At 35.9% G+C, this 19,555-nt stretch overlaps 1 protein-coding gene across 1 annotated transcript in view; it reads right to left on the bottom strand.

Annotated features, from left to right (window-relative positions):
• LOC136857005 (kanadaptin) overlaps window positions 1–19,555 on the bottom strand; it is a 152,772-nt gene that overhangs the window by 14,122 nt on the left and 119,095 nt on the right. Inside the window, exons 7-9 of the mRNA XM_067135339.2 lie at window positions 18,915–19,091; window positions 16,095–16,332; window positions 15,789–15,952 (exon numbers count right to left, since the gene is read on the bottom strand). Of these exons, the coding sequence (XP_066991440.2) occupies window positions 15,789–15,952; window positions 16,095–16,332; window positions 18,915–19,091 (579 nt within the window). The remainder of the gene's footprint in view (window positions 1–15,788; window positions 15,953–16,094; window positions 16,333–18,914; window positions 19,092–19,555) is intronic.

Raw genomic sequence — 19,555 nt, 5'->3', positions numbered from 1 at the left:
TTGGTTAAAAATTCAACAAGTCAGTGTTCAAATGAGGAATTAAAAACGGCGATAAGGTTCTTCTTCGTGTTGGAGACGTGTACATTTTGTTAATCTTGAAGATAAATTGGAGAAATACAAGATTTTCTTAATGTATATTTATCGGGGGAACTCTTGATAAAATAACCGTAGTTGAAGTTGAGTTGTGGTTAGATTATTGAAATGAGTCTGAAACGAGAAAAGAATGAGTAAAATAGAAAATATTTTAAGGAGAAAGGCTGCGTTGGTTGATTCTTCATTTAAGATTACTAATGTGTCATCAACATATCTGGCCCAAAAAAGGATATTAGAGAAATTATTATTAATTTTTGTGTTTTCTAAGAAATCGAGGTATATACTACAGTGCCACCTGCATTTTGGGTCTTTACATTCAAATTTAAGCTCTTGCCTTGCGCTGCCTTGGACTACCTCAATTACGACTTGAATTCTTATCTTCAAGAAGTAGCGCACTGTGCATATACGTTTTTCATTTGTTTCCGGTATTGCGCTTTATACTATTTTTCTCTTCACAATTGTTTTTTACGTCAACTGTTCTAAAGAATCTACAAGATGCTAGTTACATACTTTAACTATATTAAATTGTATTATTTATATATATACACGCACATTTTCACAACTGAAACAATTATGGACTGGATCATCAAGCTATTCACCGAGTTCCGTCGACATTTGAAAGCACAGTGCCGGACATTGATTGTGTTGCGCTGATCTTCAGGAGCTAGCAATTCGCTTCGACTCGTCTTCGATTTCTACACTATTTTGGACTTCATATTCATTAAGTTATGTTGCGACTTCGTGCCTGACCTCTTCTTGTAAACATTTGGAGACAGTGCCGAACTTTGCGTGTATTGTGCTACTATTCAGAAGATCGCACCTTAATTCATATAAGTGACTGACCTTCTACTTCTTCTAGTTTTCACGATTAAAAATCGCACAGTTTCAATCCCCATCATCTTATTTTGCCTCTTCAACAGTTTTCATGAAAGACTCATTCTTTAATTTCTTATTTACCTATGCATTGTTTTTGCATTTTATACGGCTGACGATGACCCAGATTGGGGTCGAAACCGGTAATGCTTCCGCTTATAATTAAATAGAAATGTAACTACATTTCTTATTTATTTGTACTGAATAGGTTGAACTACGTTATTTGTTATTTCAATTTAATTGTGATACATTTCAATACGGAACATCATGACATTTTTATCTTTAAATTCTAAATGATAATCGGCAGCGTACTAGAGGTGATAGTACACACTTCCTAATCATTAAAGTGCGTATCAAAAGCTTAAGTTCTATTCCAAATCTATCCGCGACGCACATGTAGAGTAAAGGTATATGACGTTGTTGCTTTCATCAATCATTACTGATCTCCACTTAGGGCAGTCGCCCAGGTGGCAGATTCCCTATCTGTTGTTTTCCTAGCCTTGCCAGTTACTATTCTAACGATGTCTTGTAATAAAGAAACTAACTACTTATTAAATTAGCAATAATACATTGAATTAACAATAAAATTAATGATCTTACGCCACATACAGTGGCATTAATTACGAATATATTTACTTTCGCCGTAATGCACATCCTCAAAGATAGTATTGGCCAAAAAACAAAATCATACTGTGTGGTAGGAATTATCTGATAAGATACATAACCTGAATCTTAACTTCTGTGTCCAGGTTACATTTTCAGTCTTTTTACTTCCTACAACAATTTCTGAGTTTCGTTACAAAGTCAATTAATTTTAACATTTCTTCCTATGTGTAGATTTCAGTAACCTAAACTTCCAAATTATAGCTTAATAAGAGTCTGATATTGGACTCTAGCAATACAATTTCAAAAGGAATATTGCTAAACAAATTAAAACACCAGGGAACACGTATATACCACCGCACTAAATTTCACTATATTTCCAGTAACCTTATTACCAACGCAATAAGAATGTTACTACATCTTCCGCATAACAATACTGTTATTAAAATCTGTTGGTAATACACAATAAAATATTTAACTTCTAATTTGCAAAACTGCAGCCTATGTATCTATCTGACTGTTTATCTGACAGTCGTAGTACAGGCCTTAAAACATAAACAGCATACAATCCAACAAGCATGTTTTAAGTGCCTTGGTTGCTGGATTACCGATGCCCTAGATCCCGCTTTGGATATCTTTGTTACAATATGTAATTATGCTCTCAATTCAAAACTCCGAGAGCACATTGTAAAATGCTATGTGCGGACCACCCTGCTCTATAGTGTCAAGACTGGAACCTGAAACAGCACACAGTTAAGAAGTTGGAAGCCATCAAAATGTGGCTACACAGAAGATTGTTAAAAGTCTCCTGGGTTCAAAATGTAAACAATGAACAGATTTTAAAACAGGCACACAATAGAAGAGAACTACTGGTTACAATCAAAAGCAGAAAGATAGCCTACCTGGGCCATATATTTTGTGGTGAGAAATACAATTTTCTGCATCTTATTTTGAAGTGATAAATTGAAGGGCAAATGGGAAGAGGGAGAAGATGAACATCTTGCCTAAGCAATATTAAAGACTAGGCTGGTATACAGAGTACGAACAATTTACCATGTTGAAAAAAGACCGAAAAGCATTAGCTGTGGTTATCGCTGTCTGGGAGACTCGGCATGACAAATGAAGAAGAAAAGACTCTATTGAATCTATATATATGTAAAATAAGAGTTTTGTTTGTACATTGCTCAGAATTTGAAAAGAAAGGTATTTCTGTATCGGTCATGTCCATTCTAACAAGGAAATGCACTTTTTACTTTTCCGTAATTTCTGTCTGTCTGTTTGTATGTATGTACAAGCATCACGAGGAAACAGCTGAAGAGAATTTAATGAAAATCGACATGTGAAGTCGTGGGATGAGCCACTACAATCTAGGCTGTAAATCATTTTACTCACACTGAGTGAAATAGTAGTTTAGGGGAAGGCTTAAAATTTAATTCTCAAATATTTATATTATTACAGGTCCTATTGATAAATGCTACATAACTAAAGTTATATAGAATTAAATTTCCGATCTTTTATGACATTCTTACCGTACCGGCCTTGATAACACAGATATTCATGAATTTGTATTTTTGTGCCAAGTCCATATCAATGCTGAGCCACGAGAAAATGGGTTAACAGAATTTAATGAAAATCAGTATATAGAGTCGGGGAATAAGAAACTACAGTCTAAGCTATAAACAATTTTATTCGCCCTGTATGAAATTGTAGTTTAGGGGAAGGCGCCCAAAATGTAATTTTTAAATACGTATGTTATTGGTCCTATCGGAAAGTATTACATAACAAAAGTTACAGAGAATACAATATCCGACCATTTATGTTTTTCTCAATTTTACCGTATCGACTATGATAAGAGTGGTATTTCGAAGTCAAAAGAAAACTAAAAGTGCAGGCCTACAATATTGAAAGTGCACACCATTGATCAACAATAACATTACATTGACCATTGTTTGTGGTGATGTTCTTTGTCTCTTATGCTGCCGCTCAACTCCGATAGATGGGATTACTGCTGCATACCGAGTATAACAGCCTGACTGATTATTGGCAGGAAATAGCTGGGGAGTTAGAAAACTTTCTTCTTTAGTATGTCATTCCTCTGGTTCATACATTTTCTGATACCGTACTGCTGGTACGTAACTCACTGGTTCATCATAGTATTCCATCTATTCGATCCCTACTCTGTCGCGCTGTTTTGAATGAGCAGTGTGCACTCTTAAGGTAGAAGCTCACTAAGTAGTAGTAATAGTATGACATGGTCTAGAATTACAATTTAGGCATATTCCAAATTATAGCACCAGAATTCACTAAATAACTCAAAATTCAACCCTGAAAAGAGCCGTTTCTTAAAAAGAGTTTCTTTCTCTTCACTTTTATTAAATTCTACATTCATTTTATTCAAAATTAGCAGTGAAGAGGGGGTTTTTCCTCTGGTTTGGAGGAAAAAAATGATAGATTTTTCCACCGCCAGTGTAGGGAGTTGAGATTTTCCGACTCATCGGGTACTCCTAGGGAACAGATTAGTAAAAGGGCATAGTTTTTGCCCTAGGACTCTCCACTATTTGACTCAACCCCACACACAAATAGATTAAGAGTGTTCACGGATCACGGCTGTCTGCAGCCTGGTCATTCCAGCTCTGGAACTTTGGACTGTTAGGTCAGCAGCGTAGTACTGTTCATTAAAAGTGAAAACAATGTATCGTTTTGCATTTGATCGGGTATTTCATGTGAAATCATTGCTTTTACTCGTGCCATTCCTACTGGCGTCATTGCAATGACCTATGTTCATTTCAGTTGGGAAAACCACTAAGACAGTCTTTCTGAGGATGTAAAAAGGCAGGTGGAGAGTGAGTGTCTGCCATTATAATGCAATTCCCCAACCTGATTGTGACTGATGGTAGGCAAGTGGGCCTACCATTACAACGAAAATTCCCTAACGCAGTTTTCATATGAGAAAAGACGTTTGGTGAATTTCTCGTAGCGTTTCTAGGGTAACGTTGAAGAGTTATGCAATTTAACACAGTCTTGCTCACAACGTGTACTCTACCTAACGTACAATTCTGTATACAATGTAGAATTCCGTAGCGAAGCACAGGTACATCAGCTAGTAATCCTATAAATCCATCCGTACTTCACAGATACTTCATAACCAATAATAGCACGGAACTGCAGAAAGTAGACAGTTTTAAATATTTGTGAAGCATCATTGAAGAAAGTGGGAGAAACAGGAGGGAAATAAAAGAAAGGAACGAAAGGCAGACCAATTATTTAAACAAATATGAGGTTTATGGAGCAGAAAAGTACTTCAGAGTTGTAGTTTTTATATTTCATATAAAACTTACTATATTCTCATTCTGATTTATGCAACAGAGACATGGGCAATAAAGGAAAGAGATAAAAGTAGGATACAGGCCTGTGAGATGAAGTTCTTAGTAGTAAGATTAGAATGACAAGATTGGACAGATGGAGGAACGAAAGAGTGAGAGTGGAAGAGGAATCCATACCAGCTAGAAGAGAACAAGATTACAGTGGTATGAACACATGCAAAGAATGGATGTTTGATATGAGAATGAAAAGGGGGAACTTAGAGAAAGGCCACAAGACAGATAGCTGCATGGAGCCAAGGAGGGTGTTGAGGCCAGAGAACTTGAATGGAGAAGATAGAAGACAACAGAATGTGAGCAGACAGAAGGAAGTGGAGACGCTTTTCTTCCCAACAGACCTGCCTGAAAACAAGAAACTCTTAATGACGATGATGATACCTTATAAACAGAGAAAATATGTTCATGCAAAATTACTCCTGAAATGCTGAACATTCCAGTAAAAGTAGTCATTTTGATCAAGTCGCATGCACCAAACTCCCGTCTTTTCAAAACAAAAAGTGAGTAGAAGGAAATCACACATACATACCTGTTCTAGAACAATGAGGTGTGTGATTTTCATGAGGGTGCATACTGATATGCCTTTTTGAACTGAATAGTCAGCAAGATAAAGTGTTTCCTTACAAAACTGAAATCCAACCAGGTGATGTATGGAAATGGTGGGTGGATTTGTCAAGTCGCTTACCTGACAGATATACACTATTCAAAAAATTTAATTATGTCAATCTTCAACTCCAAGGCTTCAACAAAATAAGAATACAGTAGAACCTCGATAATTCAAAATTTTGCCTAATTCGGAGCAGCTCTCGTTCCCGGAAACATAAGGTACGGTTTTACATGTTATTTAAATCGTTTAATTTGAAATAAGGATAATTCGTAATTCGAAGAACAATGTCGGTCCCATTACCAAAATTCAGACTTTTAATTCGAAACTGCCTTTACATATTGAAAAAAATAGTATTTTACAGAGTAATTTAAATTCAAAATTTCTCCGCATCATGAAAGAATGCATCTTCCAGAACGTGAAGGGGTAACTTTGCGCACTTTCACCTACTTCGGCGTATCTACAGTGTGCTTCATATCTACTATGTTCGAGCAGAATCGTAATTATTTTGTATTCGGCGTTTTTAGGAAAGTCACAATTCACAATATCACGTAGCAGGCAGGGTGCGGAGAGGTAGAATGCGTGAACACTGGCAATGCAGACAGTTGGCGAAAAAGCGTGGCTTAGAGCCTATAATCAATTCGTACGCACCAAAAAATATTGTCAAAGCCGATGAAACTGCATTGTTCGTTTGTTTGTTTTATTTCTTTAAATGCCGAGGCCGAACGGACTTATGGTTTTAAAGGAGAGAATTGCCAGCCGGCAAAAGTACTGTGTTGCTATGCAGTGCACACTGCACATGGAAGCGAGAGACTTCCTTCCCCTGTCATAGGAAAGTTCGAAAAGCCACAATGTTTTTAAGGGCGTCGGGCACTTTCCATGCCAGTACAAGGCATCTAAAAATGCAGACAGTACAGAAATCCAAAAAGATAAAGCATTTGCACAGGGGAGCCAGCATAATTTTTCCTCGTCTTTGAATCATGTGTACCATTTCATTGCCCGATTTGCGTCATGAGTGGGAGTTACATTCCTAATATTTGCCATGCATCGCGATAAAAATGACGGAAGTTATATAATGAAAGAGTATATTCTAGAGAGAAAATGCAGATATAACAAGTCAAGTAGGCCATGAGTTAATATTGCGACGATCAGACCTAAGGAAACCAAATGGCCGTGAGTAAAAAAAAATCAGATTGTTGTCCCGAGTAAAAAAAAAACAAACACCTTTTTAAAAAAAAATCGTATTGATCATCGGAACGAAACTGTAAGCAAGAATCGGTATACAAGAAAAGAAGAGGTTGAAATCGGAGAAGAGAACTGCTAGTAGTATAATTACGGCGGTATATAAACCATAAATACGAATTAAAAGCATCAGGCGTGAAAGGAGTGAAAGGAGTGAAAGGAAAGAGGAAGACATTGCCCCGTAATAGTTGCCAATACGAACTCATAGCTGAAATCTTAAAAAAAAAAATTTAGAGATCGGTAGGTTACTGTTCAAGCTAGCGACAAGCAAGAAATACTTAAAGTACTGCACTAAATATTGCATCTTGACGAGTAATTTACCAGAGAGATAAAATATATTCAAAATTATTTATTTCCTGTCTGGAGAACGCATCTAATGCTATCCTCCATTATGTTTCCATTGCATGTAATCGACGGAGATATTATGGCTGAGTAAACCAAGAGAATGGGGTCACAGTCCGGTCGGAGCCCTTACCAGCCATCATCCACACCCAAGGCCAGTCACCAGTAACCAACGATGACGTGAACTGCAACTCGAGTCGGGAGCCAAAGGAGATCCAGAATGAAGACCATCCCAGTCGAATAACGAAAACAAGATAAGTCAAGTTCCATACATTTATTTTTCATAGTTAAACTACTTATATTTGGATGAACGATAGTAAATGACTACTTTAATATATGATTGTAGTATGGTTAATGTTTAATTCTTCAAGATAAAAGTTCCATGAATAGTGTCATTAAAAAGGAATCCGTATAACTTCTTTAGGATATGGAGTTAGGTAGTCTTCGACATCTCAAATCTATACTCAATGAGTAGGAATGCTTGTTTATTTTATGTGAAGCTTTGAAAACTGACGTTATCAATGTGATTCTGAAGATTTATGCCTTTCATTGTGTAATTCAACTCCAGTGCAATGCAGAATGGTATAAGACCGTCTTCTAGATTAACAGAACTTAATTTTACGATAACTTGACACCAAAAGTAAGTAGAACTTGAAATATTAATACATGCGTTCTTTTGCTGGGGATAAGTGATTGCTTGTGTTACGGAATACTGTAAACCCATGATGTGTGATGAAATTATGTGAATTGAATATACGTATACTGCGCCATATGTAAAGCAACGAATGATTTTGTTATATGGAATCCTTGTTATGATCGATGATTTTAAGAGATTATAGGCTAAAATAATGGATATACGGAAGTGTATAAGTAATGAGGAATTGTTATAGATAGAATGTGTATTTGGTGAAATACGACTACATTTGAGCAGTTAGTAATATTTAAGCAACATAACGCTAATGTTAGGTTATAGTTGATGTTTTCGTCATGTGAATTAAGTAGCGGTATATGAGGTCGGGTTGTATGGCACATGCATACGATTGTAAGAGGTTAATGAACTTACAGGCTACTTGTGGTGTACGGTCATCGATGATTATATCAAAAAACAAGGCATTTACGATTGAAAATTAACATTTTTTTTTTTTTGAAGAATCTCACATAATAAGCTATGCTCAAGTTGATTTCCTGTCAAGCGCATGTTTGGAGGGAGGAAACGTCTTCATGACTTAAATGACTACTGCCCGTAAACAGATAAATTTCCGATACCATTTTCTGTCTTAATTTCACGGAAAGATGATTGTTTATGAAGGGAAGTATGGCATTCCTAGATGTTTGACTAGCTTGTTTGCACATGTGTGTTATGGTAGGCTATTCCTACTTATTTTTATTTTTATTTTTTTTTTCAGGAGGTTATATGACTAAATTAGTTTACCTAGTATAAATCATATTTTATTTTCGGTTTTATTTGAGTCGGTATATAGCTGAATGGTAATTTTTGAACCATATTTATGGAACTTACTTATATTGTTATCGTTATTGCACGATGAAGACTTGAGAAAACAAAGAAAGTAAAGATAATACATATGAATTTCGTAGGGATATACAATGAAATTCAGATGATATTTCAATAATGTTTAATTGATATTTGAGTGATACTTAAATAATGTTCTTGATATTTCAACATTATTTCAACGATATTCCAAGGTATTTCAGTCATTTCAATGACGTTTCAATGAATTTTAAGGAATATTTCAACGATATTCCAAGGTATTTCAGTCATTTCAATGACGTTTCAATGAATTTTAAGGAATATTTCAACATTATTTCAACGATATTCCAAGGTATTTTAGTCATTTCAATGACATTTCAATAAATTTTAAGGAATATTTCAACATTATTTCAACGATATTCCAAGGTATTTTATTCATTTCAATGACGTTTCAATGAATTTTAAGGAATATTTCAACATTATTTCAACGATATTCCAAGGTATTTTAGTCATTTCAATGAATTTTAAGGAATATTTCAACATTATTTCAACGATATTCCAAGGTATTTTACTCATTTCAATGACGTTTCATTGAATTGTAAGGAATATTTCAACATTATTTCAATGATATTCCAAGGTATTTCAGTCATTTCAATGATGTTTCAATGAATTTTAAGGAATATTTCAACATTATTTCAACGATATTCCAAGGTATTTTAGTCATTTCAATGAATTTTAAGAAATATTTCAACATTATTTCAACGATATTCCAAGGTATTTCAGTCATTTCAATGATGTTTCAATGAATTTTAAGGAATATACAACATTATTTCAACGATATTCCAAGGATTTTAGTCATTTCAATGACATTTCAATAAATTTTAAGGAATATTTCAACATTATTTCAACGATATTCCAAGGTATTTTAGTCATTTCAATGATGTTTCAATGAATTTTAAGGAATATTTCAACATTATTTCAACGATATTCCAAGGTATTTTAGTCATTTCAATGACATTTCAATGAATTTTAAGGAATATTTCAACATTATTTCAACGATATTCCAAGGTATTTTAGTCATTTCAATGACATTTCAATGAATTTTAAGGAATATTTCAACATTATTTCAATGATATTCCAAGGTATTTTAGTCATTTCAATGAACTTTAAGGAATATTTCAACATTATTTCAACGATATTCCAAGGTATTTCAGTCATTTCAATGACGTTTTAATGAATTTTAAGGAATAATTCAACGTTATTACAATGATATTCAAAGATATGTCAACCATTTCAACGACATCTCGATAATGTTTAGGGGATATTTTAACAAGATTTCAATAATATTTCAATGAATTAATAATATTTCAAAATATTGAAACAATATTTTAATGTTATTTTCGATGATATTTTTATAATATTTTAAGAAAATATCAATTGTATTTCAATTTGGAATTGGAATTCCTAAGAATGTAACTGAACATGTAAATGTAATCATACTTCATTCCAAGTACAATGGACTTTCAATAAAATAGGAGATAAGGATTTTAACCGGAATTCTTGCTATTTATTCATTTCATTATCTGAAGAGATATCAGATGGAGTACTTATAAATAATCAATGGATAAATTCTAAGATCTATTTTCTTATTGGCTACAGTTAATCGGAAGTGGTTTTGGGGACAGACTTGGGGAAGAGGCTGTGCATTTCTCGGTTGAGTCCACGTTAAAAAGGAAAGTTAATTGAAATGTGTATCCCTGAAAGGTATTGTGCAGCGAATGAATATATGGTTTGACAACAAAATATGATTCTCATGTGGTATTCACCGAAATAAGCCAGTATCGATGCAGACAAATGAATGCGTATGTCAGATGGGATGAAATATACAAACGATTTTTGCAAACATAGATAATTGTAATATTATTTGGTCGCAGACCTAAGTTGATGTAATTATTTTCATTCCTATCTGCGTGACGTCCTGGAATTTTCAGGAGATGATTATATTTATTTGACCATCCAACATATTTTTATTAGATTATTAGACGGAGCATATGAGGCAGTTAGGGAAAAAGCACTATATGAATGATGTACCCGTATGGTGCACATGTTTTTCTTCCTTTCATTGCGTGAGGTTATGTTTGTCATTGTTTTATACAAGAGCATTATTTGAATAATGTAAATGCACCTTGTTGGATACATTTCTGAAATAGTGTTTTTCATGGCATTTAAAAAGTTTAAACTGAGAATCACGGTGATTGCATCCATTAATGGGTCTCAGAAGTGCCATGGCAGGAAATCGTACAAGTATAGTCACTGTACTGTTGTTGTAATGTGGATGGAAGTCAGGTACTTTCTCCTCTCGTCATAGGAAAGTTCGATAAGCCGCGATGTTTAAAGGGCATTGGGTACATTCCATGCAAGCACAAGGCATCTAAAATGCATACTGTACAGTTATCCAATGAATAAAGCACTTGCACAGGGGAGCCAGTATAGATTTCTCCTTGTCTTAAATCATGTTCTCTTTCTTTTGATTTCATTGTGGGAAGTTATGTTTGCCGGTGAGTTATCCAATACTGAATACTGTAAATGCACCTTGTTGGATACATTTGGAAATAGTTTTTTTTTCATGACATTTGAGAACTTTAAACTGTGAATCAAGGTTAGCTGCATGCAGCAACGGGTCTTAGAATATATTGTGAGGCCGCAACGGTTAGCATTTCCGAAGTAAGTGTTTGCGGTTAATTCAAAAGCATGTAATTCGAAGTCCGATTTTTACGTCCCAACGACTTCAAATTAACGAGGTTTTACTGTAATTTGAAAGCCCGTGAGGATGTGGAAGATCTTATAAGAAAGTTTTTCTTTGGACTGACTGCGTTAATAAAGGGAATATTGCTGATTTTTCAACTTGGTTTGAACATAGTGGACAAAATGAAGTTTATATTGCCGATGGACTTTTGGAAATAATCAAATGTCACCTAGAAAGTTTCAGGTTACAGTTTTCTAGGAATTGGGAAAGAATATAACACACAAAATTGATTATGCCCTCAATTCCTGTGATCTTGCCAAAAAATTTAATGTCCACTGATGGTTCACTGCAAATAAAATCTGAAATAAACATCTTGACATTCTCACTTCTGGTGTTATGCTCACAAAGAAATGACACTGCCACTCCCCTCTACTTATTCGTGCAAGCAGTGTTTCTCTGCATTTACAGCAATCAAAACAAACATACACACTGCCTGAATTCAGAATTTCCACAGATATTCACACTCACAAAGATTCAGCTTTGCATTAATTGAATTATAAGTGGCATGTGACATTTTGGTTCAGTCAGTTGAGGAAAAATATTGTTCAGAATTAATTCTATATATCAGTCAGAATTACAGGATGTAGTTTAAAAAAATTGGGCCTACAATTCTTTTAGGACTAACAGCGCAACAAACTCCTATTTTAAGGTCGTGAAGTGAAATTTAATTATATTCTTTGATTGTCACATGATCAATACCAGTTATTTTGTGAATTTTCACATCCAGGTTATGTAAATAAAACCACGCCTCAACAGAAAACAGCACTAATTCAGGATATAACTTACCACTGTTCACAGACTGAAGAAACAAATTCCAATAATGCTTTCATGCAGCTGGATCTCTTGGGGTTAAACTTTGAACTTCTGTGACTTTGCAAGGCTTACATTTTTTTTCTTGCTGCCTGCTGTGCAGAAGAATATGAGACGTCACAATTCTGAGCCAGTTTAGATTTTTGTGGGTGATCGCTCAAGTCTTACACAAATATCCTGCATTTTTTCTTTTTGTCAGTTAAGACAATTGGTTATTTAATTAGTTCTCTGTTTAGTACTAAACCCACAATACTGAATTTATTCACAATTTTGTTAATTCTGTAACATAGTGGCACTCATGCTCCAGAAAACTGTTGGCAGAATTTTCTTTTCACTCTCTCAACAGATTCATGCTTAAAAATATCTATAGCATTCACAAAAACGCTTAATTCAGAAGCCATGAAATCCTCAGTGCTTGTCACACAGTGCACCGGATCCACTTTCTTGGTTTTGTTTCTCCACTTGGCACAATCTTATGCCTGATTGGGATGTAGACCTACGATCTTCAATAGGTATAAAGGTCTCAGGCCTTCGCTGCTTTGGTCTTCCTGCTGATCATCTTCCCACAACTTCCATGGTCAAACCACTTCCTGAGATACATGTGCTGTCTGCTCTTGAAGCATATGTCTGTACCACTGTCTTGTCTTCTCTGTGATTGGTGCAATTCCATATCTACTATGGATGTCATCACTGGTGAGATGATCGTGGAGTGTCAGGCTCGAAATCCAGTGAAGCATTTTGGTTTCCATAACATCAAGTCGATGTTCTACTTGCTTTGTTGCAGGCCAACACTCTACACCATACAATACAACTCGACAGATAATAGTTGGATACATTTTTGACTTTAATTACTTATTTTCTTTTGTCACAGAGCACACCAGCCATAGATCGCCACTTCAGCCTCACATTACCGACGTGCACCTGGCTCTTTCAGTACTGAGGGTCCCATCAGCAGTGATGGCTGAGCCAAGATGAAGGCCTTTACTTTCTGCAGGTCGATGCCACTGATTTGGATGGCATCCATAAATTCAGATCTGTCATCATGTACTCCATTTTTTTAACACATTGAGTGCCGAGCCGATTGTAGTACACTATTCCACTGGTGCCAGCATGAATTTCAATAGTATTCCGCTGGTGCCACAGCAATAATATGTCTTTTAGGCTGTTTATATAATCTTGGGATATATTAATGTGATGTACTAAGTAAACTTTATCTCATTATACCATGGTCATGTGTGATGCAATTTGGTGTCACATCAATTTTTACTAAACATAAAATATAGCATGGTGCCATATGGTGTCACAGAATTTTTTGATGTTTTATGTGGAATGAACAACACAAATTTCAAATACGTCAAATTTATGTGATAATTCAAACAAACACAATATTTACAAAAACCTAGTGAAATGCAAAACAAGTCCTCATATTACATTACATATTGTTATCCACTGTCGGTGGGGGATGCAGATGAAGAACACACCCCCCAGTGTACCCTACATGTCGTAAGAGGCGACTAAAAGTGGTGACCTAGGCGCGGACACGGATTGTGGTTTGGTACCATCTGTTGGACCCCCTGTGGATGGGAAGTGTTGAATACATCCACGGGTAATCCCTGCCTGTCGTAGAAGGCAACTAAAAGGGTCATGTGGCCATCGGTCTGCTCTTTATTTTCTTTTTAGGGTTAGTTGTAGACCGATTCAAAATTCTTGATGTGCATGCTCCTGTGGCTGAAGAAGTATCAATTTGAAGATTTAGATGCTCCTGGCTTGTAAATGAAATGTCTTTCTGTGTCCCTACACAAGGACCCCAGTCATCATTGTTCACATGATTGTGTACACCATTTGCACCAGCACCGTCCGCACCTATAATGTCACTATCAATATCGCCACAATCTTCCGCATCACTCAATACATCTGTCACGCTGGCAGTGCACTCATCATCACTAGCGTTATATTCACTGTCATCAACACTTACATCTTTCTCGCCATCAGAATCCATCAGTAATTCACAAATATTCAACTCACTAATTCTCCTCTTGGTAGGTCGCTTACCATTTCCACCAAGAATATTACCAACATCTTCCATTTCTTTATATTTTTTTAGAATTATACAAACTGAATGATAATTTGCACATAAACTAGGAAAAAACAATGCCTGGGACGCTTTCACTTGTGAGAATGACCACTGGCCAATCACTGACTTTGGAAGAATACTGTGGTGCCATATGGTGGCACATAGTAGCAATACATAGCTGGAATAGACCCCGTAGTTCGCTCTTCAGATAGTACCAATTTTACATGCATAGATGTCACAGCTGATTTTCTACGGCGCACTGCCCAAAACTCTGGTATGCAACTATATGATGTCACACCAACTCTGATTTCAAGACCTGTGTGCAGCCATATGGTGTCACGTCATCTTAAATTTGAAGACCAGCGTGACACCATCTGGCAGCACGTGGCACCCAATGTGTTAATATTAAGACGTAGTCCCAACACCCCAAGAGGGGTTTTCCATGCTTGCACTTGTTGCTGTAGCTCAGTCTTATTCACAGAAGCCAATAACACAGCATTGGCATACAGGAGGGTCCAAGGTGCCAATTTCTGCAGGTCTTTCATGATAGTGTCCATAATTATGATTTAAAAAAAAGAAAAAAAACAGGGGTGAAAGTGCTGGAAAGTCTGTAGATATCTTGCTCTCCAGCTGGTGTATCAAGATTCTCATATACCTCATTGAAATAGGCTGACTTTGTCACTGCAATTGTTCTTTTTGCTGCCTTTCTAGCATCAAATTGAGAATCCAATTTTCTTCTGTCTCTGAGGCAAGAAACCTCTGATAGATGTTCTTTTAGCCTGCACCATGTTTTTGACCTCGTTCAGTTCACAGCCATGTCTGATGATAAATTTTTCTACGCCCAGGTTTAGTCGCACCTAGATGTTCATGGGAAGCTTTATGCATTCCTGCTTTAAGAACCATTCCACGAGGTTAGATGTGTATTTGGACAAGTAGTGAATGGTGTTGGGCTGCCGCTATTTCATAAGGTATAACCTTCGCACATTGGACAAGCTTTAAGTCAGACCATTGTACGAAGATATAATCAATCTGGCACAATTTATTGCCATTATAATACATCTATAGGTGAGAAGATTTCTTCTTGAAGAAATTATTAATGATGACGAGTTCAAGAGCTTCAGCAAAGTTTAGAATCCTATCACCACCTTTATTCTTGCCATGCCATCAAATGCAATAAGCCAATCAATTTCTGCTGTATAAGAAGCAATCATGCTTACGCTGTACGGAAGCTTATCACAGAGTAGCCAAGACTGTTACATCACTGGGCGAGCCATATGGATCAGCAGGCTTACTCAGATATGGCACATGGAACAAACAACAACTTTGACTGAGGCTCGCACTGTACATCTACACAGCTGCACAACAGTATACTACTTTCAATAGTACAAACAGAACATTTTCATTTAGAATATTTAGTATCTCTACAACTAATTAGCATGCTTAAAAGCTTAACATATTATAAGTAAAAGATATACCTTAATACGAGAGGCTTTACCCCTGTTTCTTTTCCTTCGCTTCTCTGATGGTTCACTGTTTGAATCAATCCCAGTTGGAGGCAAAGATGGTCCAATTATCTTTGGTGCTATGTTATGATTTTCTTTCACAACCAAGCTTGATTTGTCTGGTGACGGTACCCTCTCTAAAATTCAACAGGTTTTGTAGAGTTAACATCGCAATTTAAACAAATTAAAAAAAAAAAAAAAAATTTCCACTTGGAAAACCTCAATTTAAATTCAAATCATTTATATTTCTTATTTAATAATTATAACTACTCTAATTACCTTCTCTTTCATTTTCTGAGCAGCTTAATGCCTCTTTCTTAGCTGGCCCATCTTGAAAATCACTATCACAGACACTTCCAGAGAGAGAAACTTCATTCACAGAGATACTTTTTCCATCATTATTTTTATTCTTATCCTCTTCGTTCCCTTCCTCTTCCTCCTCCTCCTCTTCTTCTTCCTCAATGTCAGCAGCAGATACCTCACTTTTTGGTGAACTTCGACCCACCAGTTCACTTGGCTATAACAAAAAATATACCTAAATTAAAATATTTATCATTCATGTCTGATGGGGAAAAGAAATTTTGGTAGTGAGATGAGTATACTAGAAGATATTGCTCCATAAAATAGTCAAGTATTAGTTGTGACTAAAAATGGGGAAGGGAGGTGAAATACAACGGAAATTGTATCAGCATCAAATTTAACATTAAAATGAGGGTTACTGCATGGATAGAATGAGGAAAATATAGTGCACTGCATAGGAATGTAAAGTAAAACTGGAGATTGTGTAAGAAGACAGAAGGTAGAATATATAAGTATAGTAAGTTAAAACTAACATAATTAAAAAGACCATGGAAAAGAGGGGATAATTTAGTGGTTGACAGGGGTATACAGGAGTGAATAATAAGTAAGAAATGTAGCAAGAAGTAATGAAATGTTTGAGGTGGTTTCGCTGAATTTATAATTTGCTTTAATTCCAAGAATTTACAAAATGAATTTTTTTAATGTGTGTTCACTGCCACTGCTGGGGACCAACCACCAAGTGCTGAATAGTTACTTTACTTTAATAGTAAAATATAATAAAACCACAAAATTTTGAAGGGTAGGCCGACTATACCAGAATAAAAATTCCTAAGCGAAAGGTGATACGGGTTGTGCTCCTGGGGAATATTAGAGGCTTACATCCCCAGACCCCCTTCCTTTGCTTGCCATGCAAATGTGGTCTATCCAGACCAATGATCTTGCCTGACCTAATGAAAGGAGACCAATGGTTTTCGAATGATCCACTTGATATGTTCACACACACACCCCCCCCAATTTATGTGAACAGGTGATAACACTGTCCGAGCAAGTGATGTAGCCATTAAGAACAAAAGAGCTCTGTGCCCATTGGATCGCACTGTCAGGCTAGGGCTATAATTCTACTGAAAATGCCTTAGGTTGTGGCGAGCCCACTGTAATAATAGTGAAGCATCGAAGTGGATCAGAACAAGAAGAGGGCAAATGAAGGCCAAGAGCCCCAACCCAACCCAATCCAGGAGCTCCCCAGACAAGGGTGATGAAAAAAATTAATTCGGTTTATTTATTCTTGATTTTTAATTTGTAAATTCTTCTGTTTGTTTAATTCACCATCAAGTACTCGTTTAAGATTCAGTTGGACACCGATTAATATAAAAACCCTGTTCTAAATTAATATTCAGATGGTTGCAAGTTAATGATTTAGTTTTAAATTAATTTAATTGTAAACATCTTTTATTCTTCAGTGTATTGACATTGTTATGAAATTAACTAGTGTTTTCAATTACTTGCTGATAATGTAGATTTCCAAAATGAGTAATCCATAGTTCCAGACTTAAACATTCTTCTTCCTTGTTTTTTTTTTTAGTATAGTTTTAATAAAGCAAAGCAAAGTCATCTCCGTACAGGCCAGGAAAGCCCTTGGAGGGGTGGAAGGTAAAGGTTTCTTCCACTATCCGTAACCTCAGCACTTGATGGGGTGGAGTGGTTAACCCTACACCCGGCCACCTTTGCCCCCAGGAATTAACCTGGTACTCATTTTTAGTGTAGGCTGAGTGAACCTCAGGGCCATGTGCACCTCTGGAAGTGGAAATCTTGTTTCTTAAATTTATGACTTCCTGACAGGGATTCTAACCCATGTCCTTCCGGGCGAACCGTGTACTCTTTTACCGCCTTGACCAGGCAGCCTCTATATAGTTTTAATGCCATAGTACATTATTGTGGCTGAATAATTTTGCAGCATTAGCATGGTTATATTTTTCTGCTACTATACTGTTATTAAATAACAAATCAGTAAAGATTACAATATAAATAAATAAAAATAAATAAATAAATAAATAAATGAATGAATGAATGAATGAATGAATGAATGAATGAATGCTCCCTCCCTAGTTGCTGGTCCTCCACACTTGGGAGAGAAGAGCATTTTATACTGTTCATGACTAGAAGGTACTACCACCACCACCACCACCACTACTACTATGGAAAAGTAAAATATTTTTCAAAAATAGTCTACAAGTACATATTAACATACAGATTCTTTGAAAATGACATCTTAAAACAGATCCTCGTTAGGAACAACTGGGAAAAGACAATTAGAAAGGGCGAGTGATTTATCTAGACAACAAGGTGAAAGATATACTGCAGAGTAGAACAAAAGGACACAACTGAATAGTTTTAGATTACATCAAATAATTGATGGAAGGAACAATTTGGCTTATAACACCCAGTACGGATAAAAGTAACAGGCAACTACTTAGATACTTGGAGACCCACATAACTTTACACCTGCCACTCCCTACTGTAAAAATCTTCTAACTTTGTTAGTATTTCAATGATGTTTTGGTTTCATTTAATGTCTTCATTCGTCAACGTAGAAAAGTTAGTCAAAGGATAGTCACAGCAGATGAACCCATACTCCACACAAATAACATAAATAAATAATAAATATTCTACTGTGTGTGTTTATCAAAGTTTGACAGCAACATTGACCCTTGATCAATATTATGACTGGGAAAATCAAATCTCCACTCAGCATTGCATATTTCCTTTACATTCAAAAAGAATACAAAATGTTCCACATACCTGTGGCTTAAAACTGGTAGCTTTACGTTTCATAGGACCTGTTTTTGCAGCAACAACAGGTCTGGACACTGGAGGCAACTCTTTAGGTTTAGCTAATTCTGGTAAGCTTGCAGGCCGAGCTATATTTACCAGCTTCCTTAACCGGGCTTCTTCCTGCCTTAGGCTTGCAAGTTGTGACTGAAATTTATGGATACAGTATTCAGCGATAAAAGGATCAAATTACAGTAGGAGGGATGATAGAACTCAATAAATAAAGGCAACAGAATTTATTGGTACTATAAATAGTTAGTTATGCAACTCATGCAAAAGTGGATCCTTTTACATGATAAATATGGTAATTTCACCTAATACCATAACAAAAATATAAATTATATAGAAAAAAAATATTAAAAAGAAGTAATACATAATAGAACAGACAGGATTTCTTCACTTATGTTTTTACAGCATTGCATATTTCCTTTGCATTCAGAAATGTAATTCAGTAATGTATCGTAATTGAGTGTCATTTGAAGCAGATGGGAAAGGCTAGGATGTACAGTGCACCAGATCATTTTGTGCTTGGCGCAGGGCTGTCTAGGACTCACAGGGTGGTTGAGAGCAAGCTTCCAATGGGGGAGAGAGTGAGTGGGAAAGAGATAGAG

The sequence above is a fragment of the Anabrus simplex genome, chromosome 1 (assembly GCF_040414725.1).
Source record: "Anabrus simplex isolate iqAnaSimp1 chromosome 1, ASM4041472v1, whole genome shotgun sequence".
NCBI classification, from domain to species: domain Eukaryota; kingdom Metazoa; phylum Arthropoda; class Insecta; order Orthoptera; family Tettigoniidae; genus Anabrus; species Anabrus simplex.
Note: the sequence above shows the minus strand (reverse complement) of the source record. Positions and strands in the feature narration are given on the sequence as shown.